The 13,957-nt window shown below is 37.3% G+C and overlaps 1 protein-coding gene across 1 annotated transcript in view; it reads left to right on the top strand.

Moving 5' to 3' along the window:
• Positions 1 to 458: 458 nt before the first annotated feature.
• The window catches only part of adgrg4 (adhesion G protein-coupled receptor G4), a 50,223-nt gene continuing 36,724 nt past the window's right edge, over positions 459 to 13,957 (top strand). The window contains exons 1-3 of the mRNA XM_031892098.1: positions 459 to 604; positions 3,075 to 3,173; positions 11,179 to 11,799. Of these exons, the coding sequence (XP_031747958.1) occupies positions 3,092 to 3,173; positions 11,179 to 11,799 (703 nt within the window). The 5' untranslated portion in view covers positions 459 to 604; positions 3,075 to 3,091. The remainder of the gene's footprint in view (positions 605 to 3,074; positions 3,174 to 11,178; positions 11,800 to 13,957) is intronic.

The raw sequence follows: 13,957 nt of genomic DNA on the forward strand, positions 1-13,957 counted from the left end.
CTCCTTTTTTCAATTTAAATGGCTGTCCCCATGGCTACACAACCGCTATTTCTATTAACTACAGTAGTCTTTCTGAAGCAAACACACAACTTTTACCAGTGCAGGGCAACAGTACATTATATATCAATTATTTTTATACACTTTCATTTTTTGGTGTTACTGTTCCTTTAACTGAAATGGTTCTGAAATAAAAGGAAAGTTTCAGGGCTTTGCTGTAGCCTAGTTTATTTCTTTTGAAAAATCATCTCAGTAATCCTATGATATACAGTATTTTTTCATTGCTTTTGTTTCAGCTCTGATTCCCATAGGACATCTGTATTGATATAAGGTGTCCCTCTCAGGCTGCTTGTCTGGTATGTTCTTTCCAACTTATTTTATGTAACACAGAACTGAGCATGCCTCGTAATTTATGGCACAGTTAGTTACGCAAAGTCAATAAATCTGCACTTCTCAGATTTGAGTGGCAGAGACCATAGGTCATTTGATTCGAGTTCCTGCATTCTAATAGAGCTGGCTTGGGAAACACATACAATACACAGGAGTCTTTTTTATGCTGGGGCTTGGCACTAGCGTGTCAGCATGGCTTTATACCGTGAAGAAAAATGTAAGTATATACATCATGTTTAATTTGTTAATTGCTATATATTCTGTTTAAAACTAAGTCCTTAGGACCATGGTGTATATGCTTCCGATTTCTGACATACTATATATAGGTATTGTAAGGCAACAAGTGTTCCCTTGCCCAAAGTTCTTCCACCCTTCACAGTGTGGATGGCTACAGAAGGGGCTATAAAACAGAACATGGCTGCATTCATAAAATGAAAAAACCCAAAATAGTTTATTTCTGTCAGGCATGCTTATGTTGTTTTATTAGTATTTGTTTCATGTGATATGTAGCACCACTGTGTAACAACAGAAGTTTAGGGGTATGGTTAATGTTAAAAGAAAATTATTCTTTTCATGTTACCTACAGTAAGGTTAAATGACTCCTGATAAAACTGATCATAGAATGTGTAAATGTGATAGTAACCTTAGATTGTAAGCTCCACTAGAGCAGAGCATGATGCAAATGATAAACAATCTGATGTGCAATATGTATAAAGGATAATATGTAAATCAAATATGTACTGTCTGGAATCCCTCCACTTTCTATAGAATTGCAAGCTTCTAGATGTACAGTACAGATTGATAGTACAGCCTAAATAGATCACTTATACCCTGCAGTTTATCTATGTATATATATATATGTAGGCAGACTTACATCTCATAATGGACACAGGTTCATAAGAGAATATGAATGAGAAAAATAACAAGAATTCATGCTGTAAAATGCAAATTGCACCTAAAATAAATACATCCACATTTTAAGGCACCTGAATGTTTTTTTCCCTGTAGCCTTTTAGTTTATAGCTTTCTTCCCCTTCTTTTTACAGTATATGAAGATTATAATGTATATGCATAAATATTTTTTAATTGAAGATTTGATGATATGATATGTATATATCTGGTATGATGCTCATTTACAGCTATTAGACATGAAGGAGAATGTTCCTAGTATCATTACTACCCATTATTTATATACAGCAGCACCTACATGTTCCACAAAGCTTTACACATGCTGGTCATCAATATTATTGGTCCTAGTGGAGCTCATAATCATAATAAGATATTTATAAAATGCTTTCCTAATCCTGATCTATTTCAGGCTAGACTGGACAACCAGTTGGTGACTGATTGTGAGTGTGTAACCATTCAGTTGGAACTACAGTCTATATTCTGGATAAGTGTTTCTTACTTCATGAATAGGGTTTCCTCTATTCCCCTAGGGTTTTTAGTTTATCTTAGTCCTTTTGAATTGTCCATTGTGAATTAGTATGCAATCAGGTGTCTTTTATTTTAAAAACGCTCTCAGAAACTACACAAGGGTAACCTCTTTGTCCAATCGCCAGCTCTCCATAAACTCTTTGAGATTGGTAGCTACCTATACAACTATTGCATAATGTGTTCACTGCAGTTATGAAATGCCGCATGTGGTGTCATTGAGTGATGTATCTATCACACAGGCAATAAGATACCGCCCACTTCTATGGGGGAAACTCCAGCATCAACTAGATTTGTTTTGGGACCAATATCACTTTTTATTCATATCTGGAATGAGCCTATTAAATAGCCATCATTATGATTTTTTAATTTATATTTATAAGATGTGCATGGAAAAGGCATAGGAAGAAATTATGATTTAATCAGCAAATACCATATGTCAAGACAAAAGTTTTATCTCCTCAGAGAATACACAATGGCACATCTGCTATTTGTAAATACTGGAAAGGAAAAAAGCCATCAGCTAATCTGAACATGGTTGACATACAGAAAAGAGCGTTGCACTTGTTCTCACATCATTTACCTATTGTGGACATAAGATGACGTACAGTAAGCTGTATATCAGGAAAGAATGACAGGGACAGATAGAACCTTCTCTGATCTATAGCTTTGGGGAAAGACAAGGCTGGTTGGATTCTAATAGAAGTCATGATATTTACTAAAGGATCTTGTAACTTTAATTTGTTTCTCAAAAAACACATATGGAAATTGCCTGTTGGATATGTCTGCTAAAGTCTGTAAGTGTTATCTGAGTTAATAGTGTAAGAGTAGTATGGGAAATTGGATTTGTAGTACAGCATATCATAGTACCTTGTTCAGTGCACTAGTGTGTACACATATCAGCTATGCTGTACAGATCGCTGTTTATGTGAATAACTTATTTGTGGACCACCAGGTGGTGATATAAAGCAGTCAGTGGACATTATGGTAGCCCTCAGGTACACATTTTAGTTGTAATAAAACAATAATATCTGAATGTAAGATCTTTGAATACAGTTGGGGCTATTGAATAAACCTTAAATCAGTACGCTTCTTTGGTGGATTTAAGTGTTTGCTCTGTTTGTATTGTACATTGCATGCCTCCTCTTTCTTTCAATATCCTGCATTGATAGGGAGGTTAAACAAGATAGTGCACCAACAGGCTGAATGAAGTATGAAATGCAATAAACCTGAGCAGAATGTTTCTATTTCAGAAGAAAAAGTCATTAAAATGTGGAAGCTCATTCCGTGGCGATATCCTGTAAAAGTTTTCATCATTCTACTTATAACTCGTGAGCTGTACGCTTTATCAGGTAAGAAGTTATTTTTTCCAATGACTATAACTTTTTACCTTTTCATTTATAATTAGTACAATATGGTCAGTGACGTAAAGTTACACTTTAAGTTTAGTAATAAAATCATAGGTTATTAAAATTGTTTTCAAACACATGGCGTTGCTGGTGGTGAAGCATAATTCTGTATTACAGCCATCTATGTGGCAGTTCTGGGGTTATTACAAGGCTTATATGTTCTCATAAATGTTGTATTTCAAAGTTAAATATGTTGACATAATCATATCAAACTGGCAGTAAAGGAAAACAATACATGCAAGAAGAGATACCTCCAATTTTAATTTAAATTAAACTGCATCTACACATATTTTTAATTTATTTTTACTGTAATATTCAGGATGCCTTGATTAATATTACAACTACACAGCTCTGAGATTGATGTATATATCTTGTTTAATTCACTAAGGGCAACAGAATTAGATTGTAAACTCTTGGAGGCTTATTTACTGCCACTCAATGTCTGGGTTCAGGTTCAGGAGATCTGAGGACTCATATATGTCTGCACGTACAGTTGCAGTCCCTTCAGTTTCCCTCCAGTTGTGTGTAAAACCACTTTCATTAAAGGCACTTGCATCAAAATATGCTCCTTGCACCTCAGTATAGTTGCACTCTGTGCTGCTCAGTCATTCCTGCCTTTTGTTCTGAATCAAACTGAAACTGCTGCACCTATTGATGCAGGGAAACCCTGGCGCTACCGCCACCTCCTGACCAAGTGGCAACCCCAGGGTTCCCTTTGTGCCCTGCTTCAATAGGCGCAGCACCCTTGTCAGCGTTGGGGCACCAGGGAAAAACCCGGTGGGCCCTGGTGGCCCAGGCGCGATCCCCGCAGGGCGCTCCAGTGATCCGGTGGTCCCCCTCCCCTGACGCACTTCAGGTAAGTTTAATTCAGGTGCACTCGGGGGAGGGGTCGGACAGGTGTTGGGGGCCCTTGCAGGAGGGGGGGTGTGTGTGAAGGCGGCAAGGGTCCCCAGTGGGCCCTTCACCCCCCAGTCCAACCCTGACTCTTGTGGCTAAAGGATCGTGGGCAGACATCACTCAAATGGAAACTCAAACACTGGAAAGGATGTCAGGTGGACTTCTGCACAATTGCCCAATTTGTGAAAAATGTGTGCACCATTGCAGTAATTTTGTAGAATGACACAACTGAGGTAGGCACAGCACTACTGCATCAAGAACATTGTCAGAATTCTAGGGAAAATAATGCTGCATTGTGGGAAAAAAAACACAAAACAATTGTGCTTTTAATTGCACTACGCTATCTAGTGCTGGGCCAAGCCCCCCCACTCGCTGAGGACTAGTTATGAGCAAATTTTTTTGGCAGGCATGGATTCGTGGCGAATTGTTACGATCATAAAAATTGCTGTATGTCAAAAAAAAATTCCTGCGCGCAACAATTTTTTTGGATGCATGACTTTTTCGCAGTTTCGCAAATCTTTTTAAAGATTCACAAATTTTACCTACCCCTAGTTCTAGCCCTGATGTTTACTGTACTTGATGCCCTATGATGTCAAAAAACAACTTGAACACGCTTGTGTTTTCTGACATTGATTACTATTTTCATTTGTGTGCAGTTTTTTTCCTGACAATTATGTTTAAAAAGAAAAAGAAAACAAAAAGCAGCTTTCCATATTTTAGGAGGCGAAGAAAAATGCAAGAAAAAGAATGCGAGTTTGCCAGGCAAACTTGTGCTTTCTGGCAACATTTCTCCCGAACTCAAGCCCTGAGAGGTAATATCAATGTTCATTGGAGTTAGCTGATTAGCTAACATTCAGTATATGGAAAACAAATGTAGATGTTTCAGCTCTTTGGTCAAGAATATCTGTTAAACCTTTTACCTGTTTTTATTTTTAATGAAAAAGAAATATCTGTCACATAAATTTACACATGAAAATTATCATTTAGAAATGGAAATATAATAAATTGATAGAAAAATTACATTTATAGGGCAGATTGGACTTTTTTGGAACTCTAAATATTTATGTTTAAGGTCAAAACATTAAAGGTATGAGTAGTGCTTTTGTATTCCATTGTTCTCACCTCAGTGATCTACATCTTAAGTCTGATGTGCCATGGAGCATGTTAGTTGGCCACGATAAATCTCTGCTGTTGCGGGTGACTAACTGCTCCACAGTTCCTACAGCTCCGATCATTCAGGATAATGGGGTGTCATCTAGTCTAAAAATGTACAGCAGTTTTTGGCAGACAAACCTCCCCTGTCCATTTGTCACAGGTCTTAATATTTTTGAATGCAAAGTATTCTGGACCAAGGGCATGGAGTGGTGACAAGTCTGCAAAAAAGAGTTGTTGCATGTAGGTGTGTCTGTCACCTCTCTGAGGTTCCTGTAATTTGTAACCTATGTTCTACTAGGAAAAGTAAATATTTCTCATATATGCTTTTTTTGTCACAGTTAATATTTATATAAAAACACACAAACAACTTAATGTAATAAAAGGTGCAAATTTGCTCAGGTCTAATAACCCATAGCAATCATTCAGAAGTTTCACTCTAAGGGCAGTGGCACACGGGAAACTTCGGGCAACTTCGGGAAAACGAAGCGACGTGTATGCCATCCCACCGGCCAACCCAATTTACATTCTTGCCAGTGGGATAGCATTGCGTGGAGATTAATCGCCCGCAGTTACGAAGATTTGTCTTGAGGCGATTAATCTCCCCGTGTGCCACTTGCCCATAGGGTGAAGACACACAGAGCTACTAGTAGCAGCTACTTGTCAGGCATACAGAAATAGACAATGCTGATCATTTACTGATAACTGTCTCTTAGGGCTCTGGCACACGGGGAGATTAGTCGCCCGCGGCAAAACTCCCTGTTCGCGGGCAACTAATCTCCCCGAGTTGCCTACCCCTGCCATCCCACCGGCGAACATGTAAGTCGCCAGTGGGATGGCAGACGCGGCGGCGTGATTTCGCGCATGTGGTGTCATTGAGTGATGTATCTATCACACAGGCAATAAAATACCCCCCACTTCTATGGGGGAAACTCCAGCATCAACTGCGATTTTTTCGGCGTCTTTACGATTTTTGCGTAAAAACGCGAGTTTTTTGTAGCCATTACGAAAGTTGCGCAAAGTCGCGATTTTTTCGTAGCGTTAAAACTTGCGCGAAACGTTGCGCCTTTTAAGTTTTAACGCTATGAAAAAGGCGCAACTTTGCGCGCAAGTGTTAACGCTACGAAAAAATCGCGACTTTGCGCAACTTTCGTAATGGCTACGAAAAACTCGCGTTTTTACGCAAAAATCGTAAAGACGCCGAAAAACTCGCGTTTTTACGCAAAAATCGTAAAGACGCCGAAAAAATCGCAAAAAATACGAAAAAGTCGCAAAATGTTTGTTTCCAATCGGAATTTTTCCAATTCGGATTCGAAATCGTGTCTTAGTAAATCAGCCCCTTAATCTCCACTGGGGCAGGGACTGACGTGAATGATGTTCTTTGTAGAACTATGTTCTGTTGTGTGCAAGTGTCATTTTAGCCTATTTGAATAATTAAAAAATGACAGAAGTTTAGTTTTTCGATATAACTTCATAGACTACAAAAAAGCACTGCATTTAATTCCTGAAATCCCATGACAAAATTAAATATATTTACTTGCTTCTGGTTATGGAGTGCTCTGTTGTCTCTGTGTTTTGGATTTGCTAAACCACTAGCTTGACTGCTTTAATGCTAGGATGGCATTGGGTATGTTATAAAGATTACTGCTTCAATGAGGAGCATTGCAATTGATAAAAAACTCATTAGCTGTTAGCCTGGCAGCCTATTAAACAAGCGTTGTTAATCCTCTTATGTATAAATTTAATATGTGTTAAGATAAGCTTCTTGTGGTAATGAGGTAATAGCACACTGGGAAATAGTTTCAGAAATCCAATAATGCTCTGGGATTCAGTCACATGAATTTATATTGTTTTTATAAATGCCCACGGTGGCTTCTGTGCCAAGAACAGGAAGGTACTGCTTACTAACAAGCTAAAAGTCCAATGAGCATCATAAATACTAAAGTTGCCAACATCCTACTTAGAATTTACAGCAAAAGCATTACCAATGGCTAAATGCCAGGGACTCTATACAGCTTTACTGTCTGTTTAAAAAAAAGCATTAGATAAGTCTGCTCTTTAAATACTGTATATTTCCTAATTAAGCTTTGTCCAAAATCCTAATACAATCTAAATATTCCACACGTTACAATGTACAATGTGTCATGTTCATCATAACATTAAAGAGCAAAGGAGGCGTGTGAGGCTACAAAACATGATATTGAACTGTAAATCACTCACAGACTGACAACACAGACAGTAGTGTTGACAGAATGATGTGGATTGTTATATAATATTATACAGATACACGCATCTCGTGCTTTATCAGAGCCAGCCAAACCATAGTAAAGGTTTATAAAATAATCTTCTTTTGAAATTTATCATCCTTAATGATTTATCATCTGAATACACTGTGATAATGGTTAGTGTCATATATATATATATATATATATATATATATATAAAATATATATCTATATACATGGTTTGTTTTTACGATAGTGAGTGGTCCATGCAATATGCTTAAACAGCTCATGTGGCTAGGCCATAGCGTACACCAGTGATCCCCAACCAGTGGCTCGTGAGCAACATGTTGCTCCCCAACCCCTTGGATGTTGCTCTCAGTGCCCCCAAACCAAGGAGTAATTTTTGAATTCCTTGACTTGGTGGGAAGTTTTGCTTGAATAAAAACAGTATTTCCTACCAAATAAAGCCCCCTGTAAGCTGATAGGGTGCATAGAGGCCCCTAATAGCCAATCACAGCCCTTATTTGGCACCTCCATGAACTTTTAAGGTGCTTGTGTTGCTCCCCAAGTCTTTTTACATTTGACTGTGGCTCATGAGTAAGAAAGGTTGGGGATCCCTGGCGTACACCATTGCAAAATCTTGCCCTTATGCAACAACTACTTAGAAGTTAGTTTTTATTGGCCTATAACAATATAAAGGATGAGAGGGAACATTTATTATAGTCTCCATAAAGCTAGTTATATATGCACTGACTCATTCTGTATGATTTGTGGTGTGTGTATAGTGACCTACTGATCCTGACAGATACTTTTGTACTATGAATATAGGTTGGTTTGGGGATTTCTTTCATGTCCACCGGCATATTGCTCCCATAAGCAGAATGTCTTAACATATCATTCAAATATCATGGTGGCTTTCATTGGCTTATATCACCTTTCAAACTGCAACCTGCTGAAGTATCACTTAAAAGGGCATTATGCTGACCAGTTATGTATTTAAGAAACCAAAAATGTTTTGCAGTGAATAAGTGAAAAACAGTTGTAAAACAGTTGTACTTCCATGTCTGAAGTAGATTTGGTTTAATTTGTAAATCACAGAAACATTTTCCTTATTTCTATGAACATTTGCTACACAAAGTCACTGTTTCGTGAGAATCTTTGGATGATGCAAAAGCACCTGAGCAATAATGGCTGGTCTCAGACATTTGTTAAATACAGAAACAGGGGCATAAATAAGCCTGTCTATGCATGAAAACCTATGCCAATAAAAAATAATATATAGTGAATTTAGACTTCTCATAAACTCATATAATCATTACACCAACATTTAGTTGCTACACACTTTCCTAAGCTATCCCTTTTAAATATATCTCATACTATATGTCTAGTCAGTAATAAATCTCTTTTCATTATTATTTCTATTTGGATAGATTTCCATATTAATAATTTATGGCATGACATGTTAATGAGGAATAAATCACAATGCATTCTCCATCTAAAATATCTTTGTAGTAATTTGCTCTGCTAATATATAGTATCATAATTTGCTTTGACCTGGTGGGGTTACATCTTATTCTTCTTTTAATTAACAAGTCCATCTCCCATATATACTACTTTGTCTTTACTAAATTTGGAACAAACAATGATAGCTCTGTCCCAATCACAACTCTTATTATACCATGACTTAATATATTGTGGGGCCGATTCACTAAAGGCAGAAAAAACTATTTTTAGAATGCGTTAAAAATATTATCACTTATATTTGGAGAATTAACGATCGATTCACAAAAAAGACACTTTTCTGAATTAAGAAGCGATTTTATTGTCGTTATTTATGTTGAGATGATATATTTTTAAGCAATATTTTAAACCATGCAATATATTTATGCGTTATTTCGTAGCATGCGATATTAGTGCACACTATTACGCACGTAACCATTACTTTCTAAAAAACTACCATTCTGAAAATTACCATTTCCCTGAAAATTGGAGGATCACTCTAGGGCCAACACCTACAGTACTTGATTCTCTTCTTCAGACTCAAGAAAAAATCCGACTGCAAACTCCATCTTGTCACCACAGACAATCACCAGTTGCAATTTTGTTTAGTAACGCCTAAGCCTGGGAGGCGTTAAGTTTCACATTACTTATCGCCACATTTTATGCTTTTAACGCTTAAAATATGTATTAGATAATTACTGCAATGCGATGGAAATAACGCTTTGCGATAATTGAGATTTTTGCGCATGTGAAATTACTTTGATAAATAGGTACTTAATTAACGAACAATTTTTAACGCATAAAACTATGCGTTAAGTGTTAACTACCTAGTGAATCGGCCCCTACTGTACCATTATACCTTGCTAAAGCTCAGCTTAGTTGAGAGACTTTATAACCTTCCGTATATTAAGTCATGAAAGTAAACAACAGATCCTTAGATTAGTCTTTTAATTCAGGAATCATGGGCTCATTATTCAGTTTTTGGGGTTTGTTTATGTCAGTCATTGTATGGGTTCCCTATTTGTTCAGTTGATTTTTATTTCTTTAGAAAGGATATACATGCTCTCCAAAATGTTACCTAATGAAAGAAAATATAGTTCTAAGCAAATGTTCAATTCATTTATTCAAAATTTACAATCAATATAAAGATATCTGGCAATGTAATTCTGATTAAAGTAGTAGCTGTCCGTGCTTTGCTAATACTTGTACTCATCTGACTTGGCTAGAGGAGAGCTGAATTCTGTCATATTGTGTGTTTGAACATTTTAATAAATTTATACTGAAAGTTACAAATTTGCCTTTGCAAATTTGTAAGATGCTATATTTATTTATTTATAATTATGACCCCTATAAAGAGCTGGTTCACCTTTAGTATGTTACAGAAGGGACTATTCTTAGCACCTTTTTTTTTCTAATTTGTGATTTATTTGCCTTTCCCTTCTGTCTCTTTCCAGCTCTCAAATGGAGTCCTTGGCCGCAACAGCCAAAATATAATTTCATTTTCATACATCATTTTGCTACTGTTTATTACCTATCTTTCTACAGTATTTAGGCCCCTGGTGTTTATATTCCAGTCTCTTATTCAACCTGCTTCCTGGTTGCTGGGGTAAATTTGACCCTTGCAACCAGATAGCTGCTGAAATTCCAAATTGGAGAGTTCCTAAACAAAAAGCTAAATAATTCAAAAGCCACAAAAAATTAAAAATGAAGACCAGCTGCTAATTGTCTTAGAATATCACTAACCACATTATACTAAAAGTTAAGTTAAAGTAACTCTCTCTTCATCAGTACCTTGGTGTAAGGTGTATGTTAGGTGTGGTTCTCTCTCTGAGAAACAGTAGAATACTAGAAGTGCTAGAAACAATAGCTTTCTAATTGCGGCTTTGTGTAAATGTCTCAGGGTATCCGTCAAATACAGTCAATAGTAAATCCAATGGATTTGTGACTGTCAACAGCAAAAGGTAGGCAAACAATGTAAGATAGTGTGGTCCAATATTAATCCTAGATGAAGGAAATACACAAAGAAAAAAAATTGTACAACAGGAACAGTTGTGTCCACAACTTTTACAGAAATGTCTGTTGATTGAGAAAACAGATACCAATAACAATGGTTTTTATTCTAGTTATGTCTTTCTCTTTCATTAAAATTTACTCAAAATTTCTTCTTTCTGCAGATTCAGACTGCAAAGAACTCACACAATGCAAGGCGGAGATTACCAAATTGGGTTCCTTTGTACAAATGACCAACACAATTATCCCCGCATTAGAAAGCTACACATGGTGCTTGGACTTATCACGTGCAGTTAATACCAGCACTTGGACAGCATTTACATATGTAGTTGCAAATGAAGATGATGAAAATTGCCCTGAGCTTGGATTTGGTGGTTCTTATAACAAGCTTGTGCTATTTCATTTGGAAAATAGGTATGACATTGACTTTCAATTGCGCTTACCAGATTGGCACATTGTATGCTCAACTTGGGACAGTATCACAAAGCAGCTGGAGGTCTTTGTGAACGGAAAGTGCATATTTAACAAAAAACTTCCAAGTGCTCGAAAAGTGAAGCCCAATGGAACACTGGTGTTAGGTATTAACCATTTAATCCATGGGGGAAATGTGGAATCTGCAGATAATTTTATTCTTATGGGAAGCCTGTACAACTTTCAGATGTGGAAATCTATACTCTCCACTGATATCATGGGTACCTGCACTGAAGGAAATGTAGTTAGTTGGACCCATAAGTTTTGGACCTTTTCAGACACCTCCCCCATTAAGAATGATACACTGCGATGTGGTAAGTGGTCTATTTTTCTGGTTACGGATTTTACTACCTGAGAGAATATAGTACAGGCCAGTTATATAAGGCAACATGCTGTGCCTATAGCACTGTGCCAATCAGCACAGTAGTGCAAGATGCACTGAAGCATCAGAATGCTGCTCATTTGTACCTACAAGAAAATGGCTACTGCTACCAACTTTGGCATGCATTATGCCTTTAGCTTTCTGTTTATAATTTCCCCTTTCTGGCTATACTTATGGATTTCTTCATTTTAATATTTAGTTTGCTTGGGCTGAAAGTTTGAACCCAGTGATATTGTTTCTTAACTTACCTCTGCCTTATTCTTTGTCTTTATATAGTGCTATCCATTATGTGAAATATATCATAAATACACAAGTCTGGTAAAAAGTGATCATATGTGATTTGGATTTTGTAAGAATAAAGCTAAAGAACAATTATACAATTTAGTATGCAGGAGACATTCCTCTTTTTCATATGCTTCTTATGAGCTAATGCAGCACTAGTGCCTCTGAACACAAAATGAATTAGAATTGTGCACAGCTGTCACAGCGAGCATACCGCAGGCAGCAGCATATAGCGGCTAGTTCTGTTGGCACCTGCTGAGTCCTTCACATGGTGGAAGAGGTGCGTAACAGGAGCAAAAAATAACAGTTGACACTTTCAAGTCCTGCTACTGCTCGATAAAGAGCAGATTGGATGTGGTGTGTCATTGGTGAGAGAAATACTTTGAACAGTACTGGGGGTTTAGGGATGCAGTGCAGGTGGGCCTTTATTATGTGATAACCAGTGCAGGTGGTGATCGCACTAATATTTCTGCCCAAACACCAAACTTTTTTATATCTGTTCCTACACAGCACTGTCTTGTTATACACCCCATCACACTTAGGGGCTGATTTACTAATCCACGAATCCGAATCCGAATGAGAAAAATTCGGATTGGAAAACGAACATTTTTCGACTTTTTCGTATTTTTTGCGATTTTTTTCGTCGCCGTTACGACTTTCCCGTAAATTATCGCGACTTTTTCATAACCGGTACGACTTGCACGAATTGTCGCGACTTTTTCATAGCCATAACAAATTTTATGAATTGTCGCAACTTTTTCATTGCCATTATGCCTTTGGAGAATTGTCGCGACTTTTTCATTGCCATTATGCCTTTGCAGAATTGTCGCGACTTTTTCATTGCCATTATAACTTTCGTGAATTGTCGCGACTTTTTCATAGCCATTACGACTTTCGCGAATTATCGCAACTTTCGTATTGAGAGCTCGAAAAAGTCGCGACAATTCGCGAAAAAGTCACAAAGTAACGATCATTACGAAAAAAACGCATTCGGACGCTTTTCGGACGTTCGTGGATTAGTAAATGTGCCCCCTAGGGTCTCTCACTGTGTGCTCTATTTAGTTGGCTGATACCCAACTCCAGTTACGTATGTAAAACACTAAGAAACTGCCATAACTTCTTACTAAATTTAGTTTTCTTCCTGCCCCACAGTCACTGCTGCTTTTATTTCTTAGTGGGTTTCCAGTACAATTCAATTTCAAGTGCAAGTCACCATGTACTTTACCCACAATAAAGTGTTTCCCCATGATTCCAGTGCCATTGCTAACTTTGAGAAGCAATAGTGGCAGATACATTAAAATACTACAGTTGTGCATGCACTTTGATACAAATTGTGCTAAAAGTCTTCAGTGCTTGGATAACGTCATTTCTACTACCAAAATGGCATTTGTGCAGGCTACTGTGGAGACCCTGGAGCTACCATCACTATGGAGAGCTGTAGCAACTCCAGGGTTCCCCTGCATCAATAGGCGCACTGTGCATGGTTCACATGAGATGGTGAGACTGAAACAGTGGCACCTAGTTGAACTATGCAGAAGTGCAAGAAAAGGCTTAAAGTGAAAATTACACCTTTGGTTTTGTGGTTAGATATTTAGATTGATAGTAATAATAACTATTAATCACAAAACATAAACCCAACAGTTTAGTAAAATTTACTGCTGTAAAAAAAAACTCCACTTCTTCATTTGGAGAAGGATACTACTTCCTCTAGGCGAGTACTACTGTTTTATTCTTACTGATATTTTTCCTTTCAGCTTCTTTTAACTTACACTTTCAATCACCTCTGTAAAACTCCTATCCTGCACTGC

This window comes from Xenopus tropicalis, chromosome 8, assembly GCF_000004195.4.
Source record: "Xenopus tropicalis strain Nigerian chromosome 8, UCB_Xtro_10.0, whole genome shotgun sequence".
Taxonomy (NCBI): domain Eukaryota; kingdom Metazoa; phylum Chordata; class Amphibia; order Anura; family Pipidae; genus Xenopus; species Xenopus tropicalis.